The 22,029-nt window shown below is 44.6% G+C and overlaps 2 protein-coding genes across 3 annotated transcripts in view; both read left to right on the top strand.

The window, feature by feature from the left end:
- The window catches only part of LOC133373490 (septin-2), a 481,091-nt gene that overhangs the window by 167,746 nt on the left and 291,316 nt on the right, over positions 1-22,029 (top strand). The window lies entirely within an intron of this gene.
- GP1BB (glycoprotein Ib platelet subunit beta) lies at positions 637-5,245 on the top strand. 2 transcript variants are annotated; one of them, XM_061602778.1, is made up of 2 exons: positions 637-702; positions 3,536-5,245. In XM_061602778.1, exon 2 carries the CDS (start codon positions 3,544-3,546, stop codon positions 4,147-4,149), a length of 606 nt encoding a protein of 201 aa, XP_061458762.1. In that variant the 5' UTR covers positions 637-702; positions 3,536-3,543; the 3' UTR covers positions 4,150-5,245. The 2 variants fall into 2 exon arrangements, with proteins under 2 accessions (XP_061458762.1, XP_061458763.1); XM_061602779.1 differs by lacking the exon at positions 637-702 and adding an exon at positions 2,304-2,319.

Below are 22,029 nucleotides of genomic sequence, written 5' to 3'. Positions count from 1 at the left end.
TCATGAAACCCAAGGCGGCTTACATATGATTCCCAGGCGGTCTCCCATCCAGACACTGACCAGACCTGACCCTGCTTAGCTTCAGCAGGGCACTGGCCTTGTGCCTTCAGACCATAGCCAGTTGGCACGGCCGCAGTTGGAGTGTTCCTGAGCCTGACGCTACTTTTTAGTGTGATGTTAAACTTATTTATTTATTTATTACATTTCTGTCCTGCCCCTCCTCCCAAAGGAGCCCAGGGTGACAAGCGACAAAATAAAAATATCTTCAAAACATCCAGTACAGACAGGGACTGGGATAAAGGTCTCCACTCAGGAGGCTTGTTGGAAGAGGAAGGTCTGCAGTAGGTGCCAAAAAGACAACAGAAAGCAGCTCTTACCTAATATTTAAAGGGAGGTTATTGCAAAAAGGCCCGATACCTTTATTGTGCAGAGCAGACATTCTGATCACCTGCAGTGCGCAGTGATCGCCTGGGTATGTAAATGTTAACTGACCTCTTTCAGTCGGCTGGAAAGAAGCATCTACTTGCAGGACAAGCTTGTGGGATCTCCAGGGAATGACGAATTAGGAGCCAGCTTCCCGTTATCTTTATGGTGCACGCAGGGGATTTATCAGGATTGCTCAGTTGTGGACTTGCTGCCTCTCACTCTGCCAGTTAGCACTCCACGTTGATTCTCCTTCTGGGGAGAGGCTGTCTCTGAGTGGTAAGTCTAAAACTGTGCTTCTTTCATTTCAATAGGAAACTGTCTTATGCCAGGTCAGGCTGCTTGAACATCTAAGCCAGAGTGGCCTACTCTGACTGGCAGCATCACTCCAGGATTTTCAGATGAAGGATCTTTCCCTTCACCTGCTCCCTTGATCCTTTTTAAGTGGCAATGCCCAGAGCAGAATCTGGGACCTTCTTCATGAAGAGCAGGTGATCTGCCCCTAATCTAGGGGTGGGGGAGAAATCTGATTCAATTCCGGTTTAAAAGTGTACTTAATCTAATTCGCCCTTCCCGGAACAACATGCAAACCTAAAGGTAGCCATCCTTCAAAACGGTCGCCCTGATGGACGACCTTTATCAGGGGAAGGACGGGGGAGTGCGAGTGTTTGTTTTTAAAAAAAAGTCTTCAAAGCTTTTTAAAAAATGTTTTTAAAGTTGTTTTCTTTTAATGTATTTTAATGTCTGTTTTTATGATGTTTTAAAGTGTTTTTACTGCTTTTGTTTGCCGCCCTGGGCTCCTGCTGGGAGGAAGGGCGGGATATAAATAAGATAATAAATAAATAAATAAAATGTGTAATACTAGGGGAAAGTGTGTATAAAATGCACATATTAGTAAAAATGCATGTGCTATGGGAAAGTGTACATAAAAGTGCACATATTAGTGAAAGTAACTAAGAAATAAATGCATTATAATACATAAACTAGTACATAAATGCATCATATGAGGAGAAACCGCTTTACAACAATGTGTATAGTATGCAACATAGCCCACAAAGAAATGTATATTGGGAGAAATTTCCCCTAGATGCTGATGAATTGTCGTGAGGGCTTAATTCCCCCCCCCCAAAAAAACCCCCTGATATCGAGAAAGAGAATTCATGATCGCAAAAATGAGAGGAGGGAAGCTGAAACGGAGAGATTCAGCCATCCCTACCTGAGCTACAGAAGTATAGCATTGGGTGAGACATGACTGGTATTGTCACTCAACTCCACATTGTGTCAGTGTTCTAGGGATGCACCTGAAGCAGGTCGCTGATTCGTAGAGTCGCCATAAGTCATAATTGACTTGAAGGCATATAACAACAACAAATTTTGGTCACGCAGAACAAGAGATGACAAAATAAGCATCAGGATACTGCTTTCCCCCTCCAGACCAGTATCAGCTGATCAAAGAATAAGCACAGTTTTTGAGTTTTGGAAAATTCTTTCAATGGGCTGCACTCATGGGATGGGGGTTTCCCTGCCTCTTCCTTCTCCAACTCCCCGCTGGTGCACCCAAGGACTGGGAGACCTTTGGGAATTGTGCAGTGGGTGTAGATGGGGGGGGGAGGAAAAAGAGATAATGATGATGATGATTAGAATTTATTACCCACCCTTCGCCCAAAGGTCCCAGGACGGGTTACAACAATTAAAAAACATAAAAACAGTTAAACACAACCTAAACAACAGCACAGAAAATAGGGTGGGTCCTAAAAATGGGCACGGCCCCCTTCCCTTTGCACCAACAGAAGAGCAACCCATCTAGAGCTGCCTTATTTGCAGGTGAAGGACAGTAGCTCTGTGGTAGAGCATCTTCTTTGCACACAGGAGGTCCCAGGTCCTGGCTGTCTCCAGGTAGGGTTCCTGCCTGGAATCTTGGAGAGCGCCTTCCATTCAGAGGAGACAATACTGGGAAAGAGGGACCAATGTCTTGGTTGGTATAAGGCAGCCTCCTACATTCCTTTTGAAGCCAACCCATTGCTTAGAATCATGAGGACTAGGATCTTTTTCTTAAGGGCCAATGGTAGAGCATCTGTCCTTCACCCCACCTGCAATCTGTTAGCAGGAATGGCTGCTGGTGGATATTAAAAATAAAGTGTGTGCCTCTGGCCAAATTAAGGCGGTGGTTGGTTGGAGTTATGCTGGCACTGTGAGGACAGGGACGGTCAAATCCATCAATTTCAATTTCTTTCAATTTCGCATTCTGTACATGAAATGGCATGGGTGGGGGTGCCATCTTTGCCTCAGGCAGCATCATGTTTTATGGCAGCCCTAATCATGGGGGGAAGGGACAGAAGAGAGCTGCAGAGGAGGTCTACAGCGTCCAAACCTGGAGGTTTCCTTTGCTTGTCAAGGCAAATGTCCCTCTAATTCCAAACTCAGGTGCTGCATGCCCAATTTATTTGGAGGGAATAATAAGATAGCGAGAAGTAGTGTTGTATGCATTTCCAACTACTTTGTAGCTCTGTCTTAGTAAGACTTTGGGCCTGGACTCCGTCTTCTACAACAGAGGAGCCCAATAGATGCTGTACCTTGAAAGTTTTATACTTTAACATTCAAGGTTTCTATACTTTATATATATTGTATAATACAATATACCTGTTTCTGATAGGCATTTCTGATTCTGATATGATGGCCAAGGCTACGTAGAGTGCATTTAATAGCTATAGTCTGTAAGAAATGAGTAAATAGAACATTATGAGAATGTTCTGCTATTCATTTTCCTGATTACTCCCAAGACCCAAGAATCCTTGGATGGGGTCTCCAACCATTAAAATCTGCCTATTCAGACAACTGCAGTCGGAAACCTGCAAGCTTAGGTGAGTGACCATCTAACATATAAGGACTGTGAATACTTATGGGTAAAGGGGAGAAAGTAAGAACCCTTGCTCCTGTGCATTCAATAGAAAAAGACAGTCTTGCTGGTTTCAGTCCGGAGGGCCACCGGTTCCCCATACCTGATTTAGAAAGTCTTTAGTGTTGATTCTGTCCCTTCCACTCCCTTGTGTGATTCATCCATTATGTGTGCCATTGGTTCTTTGGTCTAAGTGGTGGCTCTTATACCTTTCAGGGTGGAAGATGAGGTTCCTTTGGCTCTTGCTTCTCTTTGCCTTTCTCCATTGCGTCACTTCCACTTGCCCCCCACGCTGCCGATGTGCCTCCACATTCATTGACTGCATGTCAACTGATCTCACGGATGACAGCCTCCCCGCCTCCTTCCCGCCCTCGACGACCAACCTCTACCTCAACAGCAACGATCTCACCTCCATTCCCAACGGACTCTTTGACAACCTGAAGGACCTCCGGGCTGTCTACCTGTCGGAGAACCCTTGGGACTGCGACTGCAACATCCTCTACCTGCGCTCCTGGCTGCAGTGGCAGCAGAACCGGACTCTTTACCGGAATGTAGTGTGCTATTCCCCCTCCCATCTCCAAGGCAGGATCATCAGCTATTTGTCGGAGGATGAGATCATTTCCACATGCCAGTATTGGTACTGTGGTGTGGCACTCATCTCCCAGATCTGCCTTTTCATCTTCATCCTTGTGCAAGCACTTCTGCTTTTCCTTGTCATCATCTACCTGCGCAGATTCCACAGGATAGCCAAGGATGCCAGGAAAACAGCCACTGAGATCTACGAGCATGGAGATACATGGGAGACTCTTTCCCATATGGGTGCCGAATGATCAATGGGAAAGCTGTTAAATTTAAAAAAAAACCAAAAAAAGATTAGCATGCCAACCCTTCTTCTTCCTACTGGAAGATTGTCCAATTCTGTGCAGATGGAAGGGGAGGGGTGGTGCTCTTGCCCTTTGGCATTCCAAAGAGGAAACCTCTTTGGTGTCACCCCTTTGGTGGCAACCATGCTACCAAGAGGTGCCAGGCTTTTATGATCCCTGACTCAGGGTGCTTAGCTCCAGGAAGCGTGGAGAAGATGGCATCGTTGCAGAATAGCAAAATCCACAAGGGTTCAGCTGCTGCCATCGGCCTGGAGGATAATCAGGACTCACTCTTGGTGGCTTTTTCCAAGAAATCCATTTGGCCACTGTTGACAGCAGCTTCTGAATTACTTCCTTCCTTCCTTCCCTCCTCCCCTACCTTGGGCTGTTCTTTTGCATCAGAGCAGGGCAGGGCTCGCATCAGTATACAGCATCCTTGAACAGCTTTGAGGACCCTGCTACTGTTGATGTCTGCCATAGCCCCCCAATTCATCCACTTCCCCTCCCCAGCACTCTGATGCCGAGTACCGGGTATCACCATTTACACATCCCCCAATGCCCTGACACTGCACTACTCTGGGCTTTAAAAAATCTGAGCTGTAAATTGTATTATGCTGTCTCTGTTGTAAGGAAGGGTTTTTGTTACTGCTGCTGCTTATTTTTATTTTTACATGCTGCCTAAGGCTGCCACCTCACTCTACCCAATGATAGGGCAGGCCTTGTTTTTAATCTCATGCGATGTATCTATTGCATTTCATAATCTGCTGAGCATAATGGGATGTGGCCTTTCTAAATAAAATGAACCACATGGCAAACACCATTTGTGAAAGCAACGGGGGAACCTTTTAAAATATTGTTGGTGGGAGTTGCAAATACCATGGATTCAGAGCATCTTTGAAGTTAAATCTCAGAACAGAGCGTGGATGCATCTTGTCCGTAGCGTTGTATAGAGATGGAGGAGAAATTCAATTCAGTTCACATTTAAAGGTGAATTTATCAGAGTCACACTTACTAAAACAATATGAATGAATGAATGAATAATTTATTTCAGTCGTAGACCAGCAATAACAATACAAAACAGTTCACTTATAAAATAAATATTTACAAAGTAGAGGCTCGATTTGCAAAACTGTCATTAAAACTATTGTCAGTATAAAAACTAGTTTTAAAATCTTTAACCAAATCTAAGTCATCCTTCGACATCCAAACTCGTCTGAATTTTGCAATGCAGTTCTCCAGGTAAACAATGCTTACAAAAGTGCATATATTAGGGGAAAGTGTGCATAAAAATGAATGTATTCATGAAACCAACATGCAAAAATGCAATATATTAGGAGAAATGGCTTGCAAAAATTTGTACCGTAGTTGATACCAAAATGGTTTTTATTAGGAGAAATATGCACTGAAATGCTGAAGAATGTGCATGAGGATTTTTTTTTTGGTTTTAAAAAATTCACATGTTGCTGCAGAAATGTGGAGAACTGAATTTAAAATTGGACAAATGAGACACTGAGGGAACAGATCCTTCCACCCCTACTGGCACACATTCGTGACACTAAGAACATAAGAAGAGCCTGCTGGATTAGGCCAGTGGCCCATCTAGTCCAGCATCCTGTTCTCACAGTGGCCAACCAGGTGCCTGGGGGAAGCCCGCAAGCAGGACCCGAGTGCAAGAACACTCTCCCCTCCTGAGGCTTCCGGCAACTGGTTTTCAGAAGCATGCTGCCTCTGACTAGGGTGGCACAGCACAGCCATCATGGCTAGTAGCCATTGATAGCCCTGTCCTCCATGAATTTGTCTAATCTTCTTTTAAAGCCATCCAAGCTGGTGGCCATTACTGCGTCTTGTGGGAGCAAATTCCATAGTTTAACTATGCGCTGAGTAAAGAAGTACTTCCTTTTGTCTGTCCTGAATCTTCCAACATTCAGCTTCTTTGAATGCCCACGAGTTCTAGTATTATGAGAGAGGGAGAAGAACTTTTCTCTATCCACTTTCTCAATGCCATGCATAATTTTATACACTTCTATCATGTCTCCTCTGACCTGCCTTTTCTCTAAACTAAAAAGCCCCAAATGCTGCAACCTTTCCTCGTAAGGGAGTCGCTCCATCCCCTTGATCATTCTGGTTGCCCTCTTCTGAACCTTTTCCAACTCCATAATATCCTTTTTGAGATGAGGCGACCAGAACTGTACACAGTATTCCAAATGCAGCTGCACCATAGATTTATACAATGGCATTATGATATCGGCTGTTTTATTTTCAATACCTTTCCTAATTATCGCTAGCATGGAATTTGCCTTTTTCACAGCTGCATGCACACAAACAGTATGCTCCCAGGGTGTGGTCTGAAGGCACATGAGGGGCTCATTTACACTGTGATTTACTGTGTGTCTGGTGCTACTTGCATCCCCTTTTAATTCACATAGTTCACATGACATTACTGGCAAAAAGAAGCTATCACACAGTTTCCCCTCTGTAAATCTGTACTAACTCAATCCTCTGATAATACAAAAAGGAAAGAAAAAACATCTTCACTCTGTATCTCTAGTGCTTGCAGACACTTTGCTCTGATGCTTTTAGGTGGGTGTGTCAATTGTTCTCTCCACATCTACTCCCTCCTTCTCCCTTTGTTCATTTTGTTTCCTGAGGGCTGAGAAGCAACTTCTGTCTGCTCTCCTCCATTCTGCTAGCATTTTTATGTTGCTGCAAATGGTGCCTTTATTTTCTACCCCCCTCAACTTGTGCGCAAAAGCATGACACTGCTCAAACAAAGATTTATATTTCAGCTGTATCATACCAGGGAAAACATAGATATTTGTACTTCTGGGTTTTTTTTTAAAAAAGGAACCCATTGCAGCATGCTTGGTTGCCAAACAACCAGAGGGAGTGGAAATGTAAAATGAGAGGGCGTGGTCATTCGGAACCTGCATGATTGATCCCCTCAGTGTGAATAGAAAACACTGTGTTTGCAGCTGGCATGGAGCCCTTACTGTGGATGGTGCAAACAGAAAATGGAGGTAAAAACAGTGTCTTTAGCATGAAGAAATGCTCTGTGTGGATAAGCCCGAGGTCACAATTGTTGGAATATGTGGTTTAACTTGAACTGTTGGGTTGGGTCTGCATGGGGTTAAAAAAGGATAGATATAGAGGAGACCTACTGGTTCCTAGATTGCACCTATCCTTTGATCTCCGGCTAACTCTTCCTTCCTGGGTAAACTGATATTCTTAGGATGCTGACTACATCTGGCTTCTTCTTTGTTCTTTTGAGGGAGAGAGAAGACATCTTTGTCTTTGTCTGGCTCTCTCCTCACAGCATGAGGGCAGACACCAGGCTTAGCATTTGCATCTCCAACTTAGCTAGATGTAGGACTCTTTCCTATCAAGTGTACACTTCCAGAATAAAGTCTTTTTTCTTATTTTAAGCTTAAGTCTCAGGGTGACTAATTTCAGGGAGGATGTGCTATTTAGTAAGGATTTGAACGCACACAAATGTTGCTCAGTTGCCTTTTGCTACTCTTCAGTAACAGCCATACTGAAATTAAGTGGGTCTGGCCAGTAGACGGATTGAGTGACCGCCCACCCAGGAACCACATGCATGCCACTTTGGGCTCCAAGATGGAAGAAAGTCAAGAAACAAACAAGGAATAAATATGGTCCCACCTCAAACTGGGCAGAGCTAGCCATTTCATATTTTGAATTGCTGCTAACAAATTGCAGACAATTCTTTTTAAAATCATTTTTATGAAAACATACATATTTAAAAAGAAAATTAACAGAAAGGAATAGAAAACCTGAAAGTATTAGATGCATAATTTGGTATACATGATGTCATCTCAAATAAATATTATTTTTTGTTGTTGCATTTATTCATTGATTTTTTTACAAAAAAAGTCTGTGACTTACAAATGTGTAAAATGCCAAACAACTTGTTAGCCATTAAAAATCCAAATACATAAAATACACTAGAATAAAAATGTCTAAATCTGTTCATCCAATAAGAAAAATAAAGAAGACAAATCCTACTTCACCCTAATAAAAGCTGAACACCACTAGGAGGACATGAATCATACCACAGTATGATCTAAGCTGAAAACCCGAAAGCCCAGGGAAGCAGTAAAATGTCCAAATATTTTGGATGTTATGAAGCATGTGCTTTGTTATGCCGGTGTTCAATGAATAAACATTGCTTAGTTCTGTCTAAAAGCATCAACATATTTCTGCCTTCCTTCTTTCACTCTTGAATAGGCATTGAAGAGCCTTTCCCCTATCTAGCACAACATAATCTTGCTGCAACAAAACAATTAAAAGGATAATTCTGTTCCCCCTCTGCCCCAACTTATCTTCAACCTACAAAATTTAAGTACTGTCTTGGCTTTTATAAGGGAGCACGATGTGTGATTGTAGCATAAAGAACACACACACACACCACCGTCCGCAAAAAACCTCCAAGCAGTTTATGTAACACAATGTAAAATATTGATAATATCTTCATAAAGTTTCATAGCGCTCATAAACTTTCATATTCATACAGTTCTCAAGCTTTAAGAACAAGTAGACTTAAAACTAATCAAAATATGGGTTGCATCCAACGGGATCATCCTGTTCACACAAGGACTTTTGCTTGCACAATGGAACTTCTTCTTACTCTTCTCTCCCTGTCGTGTCCCCCAATTGATTTCCCCCCCAGCCCTCTGCAGTAGATGGGGAGGTAGGAGACACATGGGGAGAGGAGAGGGAGGGGAAATTCTGTTGCACAAGCGGAGGCCCTTGTGCAAATGGGATGACTTTGCTCCAAACCAGTCATTTTAAAACAAAAATATATAATATCAGTAGGCTAGGCCTGTGGAGGGCAGCTCTGAGAGAACTAGAAAAGGTCCTCAGATGCAAAGATGTATCACTGAACACTACAGTCAGGATCATTCAGACCATGGTATTGCCGATCTCTATGTATGGATGTGAAAGTTGGACAGTGAAGAAAGTGGATAAGAGAAAAATCAACTCATTTGAAATGTGGTGTTGGAGGAGAGCTTTGCGCATACCATGCACTGCGAAGAAGACAAATTAATTTATTATTTATTTTATTGGGTGTTAGAACAAATTAAACCAGAACTATCACTAGAAGCTAAAATGATGAAACTGAGGTTATCATACTTTGGACACATAATGAGAAGACATGATTCATTAGATAAGATAATAATGCTGGGAAAAACAGAAGGGAGTAGAAAAAGAGGAAGGCCAAACAAGAGATGGATTGATTCCATAAAGGAAGCCACAGAGTTGAACTTACAAGGTCTGAGCAGGGTGGTTTATGACAGATGCTCTTGGAGGTCGCTGATTCATAGGGTCGCCGTAAGTCGTAATCGACTTGAAGGCATATAACAACAGTTTTGAAACAAATGTAGCAGACCTTGCGCAGCCTTCAGCAATGTTCAGTTGGTGGTGGATAAGGTGGGCGACATGCTCAGGCAGTAATTCTTTTTTTATATTTTATTTATTTATTAAATTTTTATACCGCCCCATAGCCGAAGCTCTCTGGGCGGTTCACAACATCAAAATATCAACATACAATTTAAAAACCACACATTAATCAATTTAAAACATAACTCATTAAATTTCCAAAAAACCTATACTAAACTAAAATACTAAAATACTAAAAATACTAAAATGCTAAATACTACAATACTAAAATGCTAAAATGCTAGAATGCCTGGGAGAAGAGGTAGGTCTTAACCTGGCACCGAAAAGACAACAATGTTGGCGCCAGGCGTACCTCATCAGGGAGATTGTTCCACAATTTGGGGGCCACCACTGAGAAGGCTTTTTTTCTTGTTACCATCCTCCGGGCTTCCCTCTGAGAATGTGGATGGTGTTGCAGAGCAGCAAGAAGCACCTGAGTGAGCTTTGTGTGTTTGAATCTTTACTAAATATTACACCTTCCCTGGAATTAGTCACACTGAGACTTTAAGCTTCAAAATAAGAAAGAACTACTTTATTCTGGAAGTACATACTTGATAGGAAAGAGTTCTATATCTAGCTAACTAGCTAAGTTGGAGATGCAAACACTAACCCTAGTGTTTGCCCTCATGGTGTTAGGAGAGAGACAGACAAAGAGAAGATGTCTTCTCTCTCTCTCAAGAGAAGGAAGAAGAAGCCAGATGACGTGGTCAGCATCCTAAGAGTATCAGTTTACACAGTAAGAAACAGTTAGCAGGAGATCGAAGGATAGGAATAGCCTAGGAATCAGGAGGTCTCCTCTCTATCTATTCTTTTTAACCCCATGCAGACCCAACCCACCAGTTCGAGTTGAACCACATAGTCCAACAGATGGGGGCATTGCAAGTGAGAAGGGTTGCATTTAGACATGGGGTTTCTTGTGTCAGTTTTACTGAGTGTAATGGCAACGCTTCTGTCCTGATTTCTATCATTCCTTTCACACTGCGGTACCTGTTGCATTATGGAACTGTGGCTTTTTGATCGCTATACTGCCATGCTGTGCTAAATTTCATTCACACCAGTGGGTGTTGTGTGACACAACAGTGAACATCATTGGGCATGTCGCTACTCCCCCACTCTTTCTGCACATGCGCACTTCTATTCCCCTGTGATTCCCTCTGGAAATGGTGGGACAGAATTGCTTGCTGGTATACTGCCCCAAATTTCATCACTTTACTCCCATGGCTTTGAGGGTTAATCGGGTTGCAAGCAGATTTTTTTTCTGGAAGCAACTAACATGGAAATGAACCTTTCACTATACTCCAAACCTTTCACTATACTCCACTGGATTTCCAGAAGTGGCTTTTACGTCAGGTGAAAGATCAGATAGAATGTGGAAATTATCAGGTAAATAAATTTTGGGGAAAATGGATTAAGCTGCTGTCTGAATGCACCATGGTTTTGCTTTTTAGTCTGCAGTTGGACACAAAATGTGGAGTTGGGGAAAAGATTGTGCAGTTGGAAAGCAGTTAATGTTCAGTTTGAGAAACGGGGTGGAAATAAGACACGTTTGGTGTATGTATTCATTAAGCACTTAAAGGACAGGCAATGTTGGAGACAACATGTACACAAATTATATAAGGGCAGAATGCACTCAGTTCCCATACTTAAAACAAACGGCCCAGACCATACTAAAGTATCTTCTTCCTTTTGGCCAGAACTCCCTCTTCACCTTCAGTGTCAGGCAGGTAATGCTTTGTTGCATCCTTGAAAATACCCTTAACGTACTCCTGTTTTTGTGCCTTACTGAGCTAAGTTAGATTCAAAAATGAATCGTCACTGTATTGTAGTTAAGAACTCCCGACTCCCCTAGAAAAAAACGCCACTGGTACAGGGTCTAAGCAAGGAGCAAATGACATTTTGTGTTTGTTTGCTTTCTCTTTCAGTGTGGGGTGTCTGATCCAGAATTGGTGCAGTTGGAAAATCTGCTTTTAAAAAAAAACAAAGCGCCTGACAAACGAGACTCTGTTTTTCGCTGTGAAATGTTGGAGGTTATGAGAAAAGTTAAAAATAATATTGAAATATAGAAGTGTTTACAAAATTGCTGAATCCACCTTTTGTGAATCTTTCATCTTAAACTCATTACAAAATAAAAGGATAAATCACACCTAGCAGAGTGACTGAATTAGTGCTTTTCAAATCACCAGCGCTTCCTGCCTGACCCGATACAGTCAAGTAAGCATGACAGGCGCACGGGGCCCAGAGATGACTGGAGAAGTGTGGGTTATAGATTTACGGTTCTACTTGCCTTGCCAGGACTTACCAACTGTTCTAGGCTATGGTGTGATTCATTGGCATGTGGCTGAAGGCTGCTTCTACTCTGTATGGGGTTGGAAAGGGTGCTGGGAAAACATTACAATCTTGAATGCTTCAAGCAGGGATGGATCAGTCAATTTCAGTTCTCTCCGTTGCTCATTTTTCCAATCTTAAATTCAGTCCTCCACGTTTCCGCAGCAATTTGTGAATCCTGAAACAACCGTTATGAAAATTCTTCAATATTTTAATGCGAATTTCTCCTACTAAACGTGTCTTTGTATGTAGTTTTAACTCATGTGCCCGTTCTTGCGAGCAGACTCTCCTAATGCATTTTCGCATGTTATTTTCACAAATATTTTTTATGTACGCTCTCCTCTTAATATATGCATTTTGTAATCATCGTCTGGCCGGAGAACTGCATTGCCGGATTCAAACGAGTGTGGGTTTCGAAGCATGGCTGCGCTTCAGTTATATCGTTTCAGAAAGTGCAGATTTGACAGATTCAGCTATCGACGAGAAATGAATCAAATTCCTCCCCCATCCCTGGCGCCGAGTCTTAATGATGGCAAGCTACGAAGGAGGGAGATTTGGAAGGGAAATGCTCATAAGAACCTAAGGAGACCCTTGCTGGATCAGGCCAACGGACCATCTAGTCCAGTGCTCCGTTGTCACAGTGGCCAACCAGATGCCCCAATGGGAAGCCAGCGAGCAGAACCTGAGTTAGGAACATGGAAACATAAGAAGCTGCGATATACCAAATCAAACCACTGGACCATCTAGCTCCATACCGTCCACACAATGTAGACCACAGTTTGGGAACCCCTGATCCATACTGACCTGCAGCGGCTCTCTAGGGTTTCAGGCAGGAGCCTCTCCTGGCCCTACCTGGAGTTGCCAGTGGCCTTGGATCTTCTGCACGCAAAGCAAATGCTCTACCGCTGAGCTACGGCCTGTTATGCCTAGCCCTGATCTGGTGTCAGAGCCTGAGTCCTCAGAGGATGAACAAGACACCCAGTGGGGTCAGGGACCTTGAAGAGCAGGCAGGTCCCCCTGAACCCAATGCTGAGGATCCTCTTGAGAACCCCTCTGGGTTGGTATCAAAGGAGGAACCTCTGGAAATGTCAGAGTAAAAAGATAAGTTCTCGAGAGCACTGGCATCCGAAGCTTTGGGGCCAGGCAGTAGAGCGGCAGCACAGTATACATCTACAGACCTAGAGCTTGTGGCCTGCTGCAACGGTGTAGTCATCTGGGGTCTTGGGGGGTCTTAGACCCCTTCATTTTTGGGGAGCAGGGTCCCAGCAGGGTCCCAATGTCTCCAGTGTCCTATGAGCCAATCAGAGTGAAAGGAGGTGAGTCAGCCACTGAGAAGACGCTTTTCAGCAGCTAACACTGTCCCCTTTCATGCTTATTGGCCCCTAGGGATGTCTGTTGTTGTGGGAGAAGGCTCTCATTCTCAACGGAGGAGCAAAAAAAGGGGATGTGTGGCTGTGACTATCATGAAGTGACCCTGCACGTCTGAATTTGCCACCACGCTATTGCTCATGAGGAAGGGTCTACTCGTGAATAAGCAATCCCTGATATTCCTTCACTGCCAGGAGTGGTGGTTAAGGTGTCATTTAGGAGGCCAGAGTACATAAGGCCTCCTTCTTGAACTTTTTGGTTGCTGGAAACACCACAGGTCTCTGCCTCCTTGTTCCTGCCTCTAGTTATGTCTCCTTGCCTTGTTGAATACCTGGCGATATTGACCTTGAGCTCTTGATTCATCTTGCTTATGGTTTATGTTTTGACCTGCATGGATTCCTTGTGTTTCACCATGATTCCTTTGGACTGTGCTGCACCAGAAACCCTGTCTCTGTTGGTCAGTACTTTGGTGAGAAACTGATATTTTTGGTACTGGTACCTTAACCCCTGAGGGTATCCCTAGGAGTGTGACATAGTCCTTCTCCTAAAGAAGCAATGGAGAACCTCTGGTCTTCAAAATATTAGACTCCAGCTCCTATCAGCCCCAACTGGTAAGGCCAATGGTGATGGGATGATGGGAGCTGTAGTCCAATAAGAACCATCTGGAAGACCACAGATTGTCTGGGGAAGGACTATAGCTCAGGGGTAGAGAATCTGCCTTGCATGCAGAAGGTCCCAGGTCACCGACAACTCCAGGTAGGGCTGTGAAAGGCTTCTATCTGAAACTCTGGAGAGCTGCTGCCAGTCAGTGTAGACAATACTGAGCTAGATGGCAGCCTCCTATGTTCGTATGGTATTCCTATGTTCTCCATCCCTATCTTAAAGCTTCTATCACAGATGCCAGGATAGACATGTGCAGAACAATTTATGAAATATAACTGATTTCATTAGTGGTTGGCTAACTTTCTATGTTGTTTTACTTCCACAAAATGTCCTGTGTGTTGAGTTTTGAAGGAGTTTTTTGTGGGCCTGAGAAAGCCTTTCTTAGCAGCGCTTCAGCGCAGCATCCAAGAGATGGCGCTCAAGCCTCACCTGTTCTTCCCTTCCTGTATTCTGACTACCTGATCTTTCATCACTAGGTTAGCAAGCGAGTTTGTTCCTTCCCCCCCTTTCAAGCCAGGACTTTAATTTCCTCCTATTGATCACGGCCAGAGAAGAAAGGTGAAATAGAGATTTTATTTCCAGGACAATGGCCCCCTTATACGAAATGCCACAATCCCCTTTGTGCAAAATCCTAAACAGTGAAACAAAGGGGGGGTACCTAGGCTTGCTTTGTCGTTTTCTCACGATAATTTTTATATATTATTATCAGTTGTCTGGATTCCCCCCCCTCCCTGCTCGCAGACAGAGGAGGTGAATTACAAAATCGTGGTGTTCTACTGATGGATGTGGTAAAACCTTCAGTAACCAGGCACTGGGCATTATTTTATAATAGGCGTTTTGAAGAATCCCCAATATCTCAGTAACTGGGGTAATTAAGCTCTGGCAGTGTGAACCAGCTTTTCGTTCTCCACGTTACATGCTTGTGATGGGTAAACATCCTTTGATAATGGAGTTGCGCACTCTTCCCCTAACACAGCTACCCTCACTAGACACAGATGCTCCTGGGAGGAAATCTTTCTGTGTGCTCCGTGCTGACAGCATGTCCGCATTACAGAAACAAGTGAAGGATTTTCATTTATTTATTTACAAATGCGTTTCTGCCCTACCTTTCCTCTAAGGCGTTCAGTGGTAGCGTACATGGCTCTTCCCTTCTCCTTATTGTCCTCCCAACTACCCTGTGAGGTTGGTTTGGCTGAGAGTTAGTGACTGGCCCAAGGTGGGTGAGAGCAGTGAGCGGAGTGGCTGAGTTGAGATTGGAGCCCTGGTCTCCCAGGTCGTAATCCAACACTCTAACCATTGCACCACATCCTGGATCTCTGTTGGATCAGACTGAAGCACCCATCTAGTCCAGCATCCTGTTCTCTATGGGAAGCCAACGAACGGGAGATAGGCATAATAGCTCTCTCTTGCTGATGAGCCCTAGGAATTGGAATTCAGAGAGGCATTCTGCCCCTGATGCTAGAGTTACTATATAATAGTTATCATGACCAGTAGTATGGGTGTGAAAGTTGGACAGTGAAAAAAGCAAAGAAGAGAAAAATCAACACATTTGAAGTGTGGTGTTGGAGGAGAGCTTTGCGCATACCATGGACTGCGAAAAAGACAAATAATTGGAGGTTGGAACAAATTAAACCAGAACTATCACTTGAAGCTAAAATGAGGAAACTGAGGTTCTCATACTTTGGACACATCATGAGAAGACATGATTCCCTAGAAAAGACAGTAATGCTGGGGAAAACAGAAGGGAGTAGAAAAAGAGGAAGGCCAAAGAAGAGATGGATTGATTCCATAAAGGAAGCCACAGACCTGAACTTACAAGATCTGAACAGGGTGGTTCATGACAGATGGTCTAGGAGGTCGCTGATTCATAGGGTCGCCATAAGTCATAATCGACTTGAAGGCACATAACAACAAAGCCTTTGGTAGCCTTTTCCTCTGTGCTTAATTCCCTGTTAAAGCTCTCCAGGTTGATGGCCATCTTCTTGTGGTGGCCAGTTCACAACTTGATTATGTGCTGTGCCCTTTTGTCTGTCTGGGATCTCCCATCATCCAGCTTTAGTGGATGACCCACTAGTTTCCATGAAGGGAGGAAAAAAACCTTTCCATACCATTTTCCACATCATGCATAATTATATACATCTGTTGTATCCCCCATAACTTACTTGCCTTTTTTTTCCCAGACAAAAAATCCCCAAATATTGTAACCTTCCCTTGTAGGGGAGTTCTACCGCTTGATCATTTTAGTTGCCTTTTATCTGCACCCTTTCTAGCTCTACGGTATCCTTTTTGACGTGCAAGGACCAGAGTTGTGCACACTACATTCCACGTTTGGTCGCACCAGGTTTGGTCGCACTACAGATTTGTATAAAGGTGTCATGATATTGCTATTGATTTTCTTTTTCTTTTTAAAAAAAATAATTTACCTTTATTTCCAATGCAAGCCAGGCTTATTGCACAATCATAAACAAACTTAATTTAACAAATCAAAATACAGAAAAAAAACATAAGTATTGTTTGGAAGTATCCCATTTATACCACCATAATAATAAAAGAAGTTCTGTCACTTAACCAAAAACACACTCTCTCTATAATTATGTTCTCTAAATCTTACATAATGAGTTAATTTTGCCATCAATGCATACTCCTGTATTTTGCCATACCACTCTTTAATTGTGGGAATTGATGTTGATTTTCAGTCCCTTTCCTAATGATCCCTAACATGGAATTCACCTTTTTTCCCACTGTGGGCACACACTAGATTATTCAGATGTGTTCGACTGTGTCAGGGCTGGACCTTGAGCAGCAAGCTGAGGTAGGAGCTGTGAGATAAGCTAGTGGTCAGAACTGACAAGCCAAAAGTCGAGCGTGAAGGACAAGCCAAGAATACAAGATCATGCCCAAGGAAGACCTTGTTGCTCAAGCAAGCCTCAGCTAGAAGAGGAACCCCTTCTTGCCCAGTAAGTTCCAATAGTTAGCTTGGGTGGGCGGAGTCTGTCCAGAAGCTTTTTCACTGTTGCAACCTGAAGTTCAGTGATTCACCACATGCGCCAGTCACACATGAATCCAGCTTCTGATATGTAGTAGTTTTGTTTCCACTCAAGAAATTATGGAATTTGAGATTTGGAAAGGACTTCATAGGCCACCTAGTCCAGCCCCCCTGCTCCATGCAGGAAAACCATAGCTAAAGCACCCCCAAGAGATGACCGTCCAGCCTCTTTCATCCCCTTGATCATTCTGGTTGCCCTCTTCTGAACCTTTTCCAGCTCTATAATATCCTTTTTGGGATGAGGTGACCAGAACTGCACACGATATTCCAAATGCGGCCACACCATAGATTTATACAACGGCATTATGACATTGGCTGTTTCATTTTCAATACCTTTCCTAATAAATCCTAGCATGGAATTTGCATTTTTCGTGGAATTAGCCACTGATAGCCTTCTCCTCCCTGAATTTGTCTAATCTTCTTTTAAAGCCATCCAAGTTGGTGGCCATCATTGTCTTCTGTGGGAGCAAATTCCACAGTTTAACTATGCACTGTGTGAAGCATTTGCTTTGGTGTGTCCTGACAACGCATCCACGGAGATGCAAATCCTAGTCCACATTTGTGGCTGCCTCATCTCAGAACTGACTAACCGAGGTTTATTAATTTCTACCGCAAGCAGGACTTAGTCGAATACAGTTGTGTGTGTATATGTATCTTGGTCACCCAGCCATTTTTCTTTGCCAGTGCCGCTTCACGCTAGTCCTGACTTTGATAAATAGGCCTCTGAATAAAATGTTAATCTAACCAGAGGTTCGCTGCCCCCCGCCCCCCGCCCTCCTGCTGACCTTGCTTCAGAAATATGGGAGAAACGCACACAGAGGTTTTGTGTCTCCCCGTAGAGTACTTGCTGGTTTTGATTAATGGGTGGACGGGCCCAGTGCCTGCTTAGCACCATCTCTCCTGACGGGAGAAAAATAAGCAAACAGTTACCAAACGTGACACAGAAAAGAAAAATCTCGTAGCCTACAGAGAGTGAGCCGAGAGACATCCGATTATGGGGGGTTGTGTCCAACTCAGTGCTACGCAGAGTAGACCCATTGAAATGAATGGGCCCAGGTTAGTTGTGTTCATCAGGTTTCAGTGGGTCTACTTGGCATAGGCTACGGCCCATGCTATGGGTCCAAGCCTGGAAGGAAAACAAAAATGAGTTCTGGGATGAGGCAGCCACAAATGTGGACTAGGATTTGCATCTCCGTGGACGCGTTGTCAGGACACACCAAAGCAAATGCTTCGCACAGTGCATAGTTAAACTGTGGAATTTGCTCCCACAGAAGACAATGATGGCCACCAACGTGGATGGCTTTAAAAGAAGATTAGACAAATTCAGGGAGGAGAAGGCTATCATGGCTACAAGCCACAATGGCTGTGCTCTGCCTCCACTTTTGGAATACCAGTTGCTGGAAACCCCAGGAGGGGAGAGTGCTCTTGCGCTCAGGACCTAATTGCGAGCTTCCCATAAAGAGCATCTGGTTGGCCACTGGAGGACAGGATACTGAACTAGATGGGGCATTGGCTTGATCCAGCAGGGCTCTTTTTATGTTCTTATGGTCCCACCTCCCAGGCCCCAATCCAGTTCTAGTTGCATGTTACAATGAGAGTGGCCTAGATTGGAGCCAGTGTGGTGTAGTGGTTAAGGTGTTGGCCTAGGACCTGGGAGACTAGGGTTCAAATTCCCACACAGCCATGGGCCAGTCATTACCTCTCAGCCTCAGAGGAAGGCAATGGTAAACCCCCTCTGAAAACCGCTTACCATGAAAAGCCTATTCGTAGGGTCGCCATAAGTCGGGATCAACTTGAAGGCAGTTCAAAGATCCCACATTTGGATACAAATTGTGGGTCCAGCCCTTTCAAAGGGGGCTTTGGCAGTGGAGGGTAGTTCATTAGGGCAAGTGGTGCCTACCTTTTTACTTACAATCATCCCAGGGGGGTGGTCCCGGCTGCCAGTTTCCTCCTCCTCTGTCTCAGTGTTGCCCTTGTAGAACTCAGCAGGGAGGAGGAAGATGGGGACCAAATGAGACTGAGGCTGCAGACACACTAGTCACTTCAAAAGCAGCAAGGATGGTTTTTCTGGCTGTGTTTTGAAGCCACTCTGCCCTCTGCTGGCCACACCTCCCTTTCCCGCTACTGCCTTCAGACCTTTCAGGACCGCCCACAGCAAAGCGTGGGGCCAGTCACTGTCTCTGCCTGAACCTGCAGCAAAGTGTTTCCATTGGCCGCACCTGGGAGGCAAACGGGTCGATCTACCAATCAGTTGCGAAACCTCCCTGAAGCTGATCTGATGAGGAGCTGCTCCGACAAGGTTTTAAGAGTAAAAAGGGGCAGAATTTGACTAGCATCATGCACCCCTGTTTTGAGAAAAGAGAGGTAGAGACGCATTGGAACTGGCATAATAGAAAGTGTGTCTCTACCCTGAGTTGGCTCTGCCTCCCATTGGCTCTAGCTCAACCTGCTGTTGGGCTCCCTGCCATCTGCCCTACGAATCCCAGTGGACACCAGCCACCATTGGGTCTTGGCGAACCTTTGGGGTCTTCTGCCCGTACTGGAGCATGTCCAAGGTCAGCAGTGAAGCAATGGTGATGATAATAACCATGATTAAGACATACTCACATTTGCAAAGTGCTTTCAAGTGTTTCATAGTGCTGTGCATGCATTATCTAGCCGAAACCCTCATAACTGTAGGGGTTCAGCCTGGTGGCGCAGCATCTGTTTTGCATGCAAAAGGCCCAAGATTCAATCTCCACCATCTCCAGGTGGGGCTGGGAATGTTCCTTGTCCAAATTCCTGGAGAGCTGCTGCCAGTCAAAGTAGGCATCCCTGAACTGGCTGGACCAATGGTCTGCCTCAGTGCAAGGCAAGTTCCTAACAACTCTATAAGCAAAGCATTAAGTATCTGCCATTTTTCATGTGGTGGTGGCGGTGGGGGAGGGGGAATGAGGCCGTGAGAGCGGTTTGCCTAAGGGTGCTGAGGGAGGCAACATTCAAACCAAGGGCACCTTGAATTGTCATTCACTCCCATCGTCTGCCATGCTGCACCAGCTTTCTGCTATGATCCTAGCTTGATAACCTAGCTTGAGACCATCTGCTGCTTTGCTAAGCTTAGATGGAACTACAAATCATGGTTTCTGCAGGAATGGAGGCTTGAAATATCCTCTGCTTGCACCCAATGACCAGGGGAGAACAACACCAACTTGACTTGTGCATTTGTAACAGCTGAAGGTGGAGCCACAAACCATGGTTTCTCCAGGAATGGAGGCTTGAAATCTCCTCTGCTTGCGCCCAATGACCAGGGGAGAACAACTCAAACTCAAGACTTGTATATTTGTAACAACTGAAGGTGGTTCGGACAGAACAGGAGAATCTGCCTTAGAGGAGTCAGATCGCTGGTCCACCTGAATCTGGATTGTCTACATGGGCCGGCAACTGCTCTTCAGGGATCCAGTCAGGACTCTTTCCCAGCCTAATTTGGAGATGCTGGGGGAATTAACCTGCCATTTTCTGGGCAGAAGAAATGTATTTTGCCACTGTGTTGCGGTCCTTCCTGTCCGAACTAGGTCTTACTGGATGTTAACAGGTTGCTCTTAGGCAGGTTGCCTTATTGTAGCTGATATTGTTTTGTAAGCCAGCTTGTGGAAAAGGGCAGCGCTAGGGACATGGGAACCAAGGAAGCTTCCTTATACTGAGTCGGACCATTGGTCTATCTAGCTCAGTATTGTCTACACTGACTGGCAGTGCCTGTCCTGGGCTTCAGGAAGGAGTCTGTCTCAGCCCTACCTGGACATGCCAGAGATTGGACCTGGGACCTTCTGCATGCCAAGCAGTTGTTATGCCACTGAGTTATGACCTTTCCCCTACGGGAACACAGGACATTGCCTTATACTGAGTCAGATCATGGGTCCAACTAACTCTCAATATTGTCTACACTGGATTCCAGGTAGGAGTCTTTCCCCAGTCCTACCTGGAGATGCTGGAGACTGAATCTGGGACCTTCTGCATGCCAAGCAACTGCTGCGGTCCTTCCCCAAAAGCTTTGAAGAAAGAAACAAACCAAAACAGCGATACCGGCAGCTCCTAATTCAGATAGGAAATGCTGTTCTTTCTCCTGTTGAAAGCGTCCCTTCTTTGAGGTCTGCTCAGGCCTTGACTGACCTGTTTCACCCAACGCGGGTCGGAGGCTGACATGCCTGGAGGATGCAGTCGTCTGGGCTGACACCTGCTTTGTCCCAACATGACGGATGGACAAGGCAGTCTAAGTCCCGGCTATTGTCCACCTGGCCTGCTGTGGTCCTTGCTCGAGCGATCATTATCTCTCTCCATTGGCTATTCAGTCCCTTCAGAAAAGGTGGCTGTTGGCCGAGTGTATCTTGCACCCAGTCCATTGTGTTTTCTCTCTGCCGTGGAAACTTTGGTGATGGGTCAGGCTGATGGCTGCTTGGTGTTCCGTGATGTCCTGGGAAGAGCTCTCTTGTTTACTGATGACTATGGGGCATTCTGTTCTTATCTGACAGGGGAAGGCAAGGATGACTTTTTTTTTCCTTTGCCAAACAATTGCCTGTATGGTTGGGCGTGGAAGCACTTGTGTAATTACAATTCTTTGGCTAGCGTACATCTATCTTGTTCATCAGCTATCCATCACAGTCAGTTAGACCTTGCATTGTTTCTGTGCAATTAACTAGGCAAACTGAAAGCACATTTCCAGAGTAGTTCAGCCGTACAGGTGAGACAAAAGGACCCTTGGATAGAACGCAGGCTTCTGTCCTCCTCCTAACACAACCCTTTTCCTTTATTGTTTTTTTAAATTTTCTTTTAGTTCTGAATCGAAGGCACTCCTGCCTTTGGTTTCGGAAGCAAACATTGATTTGCAAAAGGTGCAATCAATGGAAGAGGAAGTTCACAGAGAGGTGGGATGACAAAGGGCATTTCAGCCTCTCTCTTTGTGCCTTACTTCTGACTCACACCTAGGGATGGAAAGACCTCGGTTCTCTCAGTTT

Source organism: Rhineura floridana, chromosome 19, assembly GCF_030035675.1.
Source record: "Rhineura floridana isolate rRhiFlo1 chromosome 19, rRhiFlo1.hap2, whole genome shotgun sequence".
NCBI lineage: Eukaryota > Metazoa > Chordata > Lepidosauria > Squamata > Rhineuridae > Rhineura > Rhineura floridana.
The sequence above is the reverse complement of the archived record's forward strand: the minus strand, read 5'-3'. Positions and strand labels throughout refer to the sequence as shown.

What these genes read in the sequence shown, in the direction of transcription:
- GP1BB (XM_061602778.1), top strand. Translation starts at nt 3,544, where the DNA reads ATGAGGTTCCTTTGGCTCTTGCTTCTCTTTGCCTTTCTCCATTGCGTC.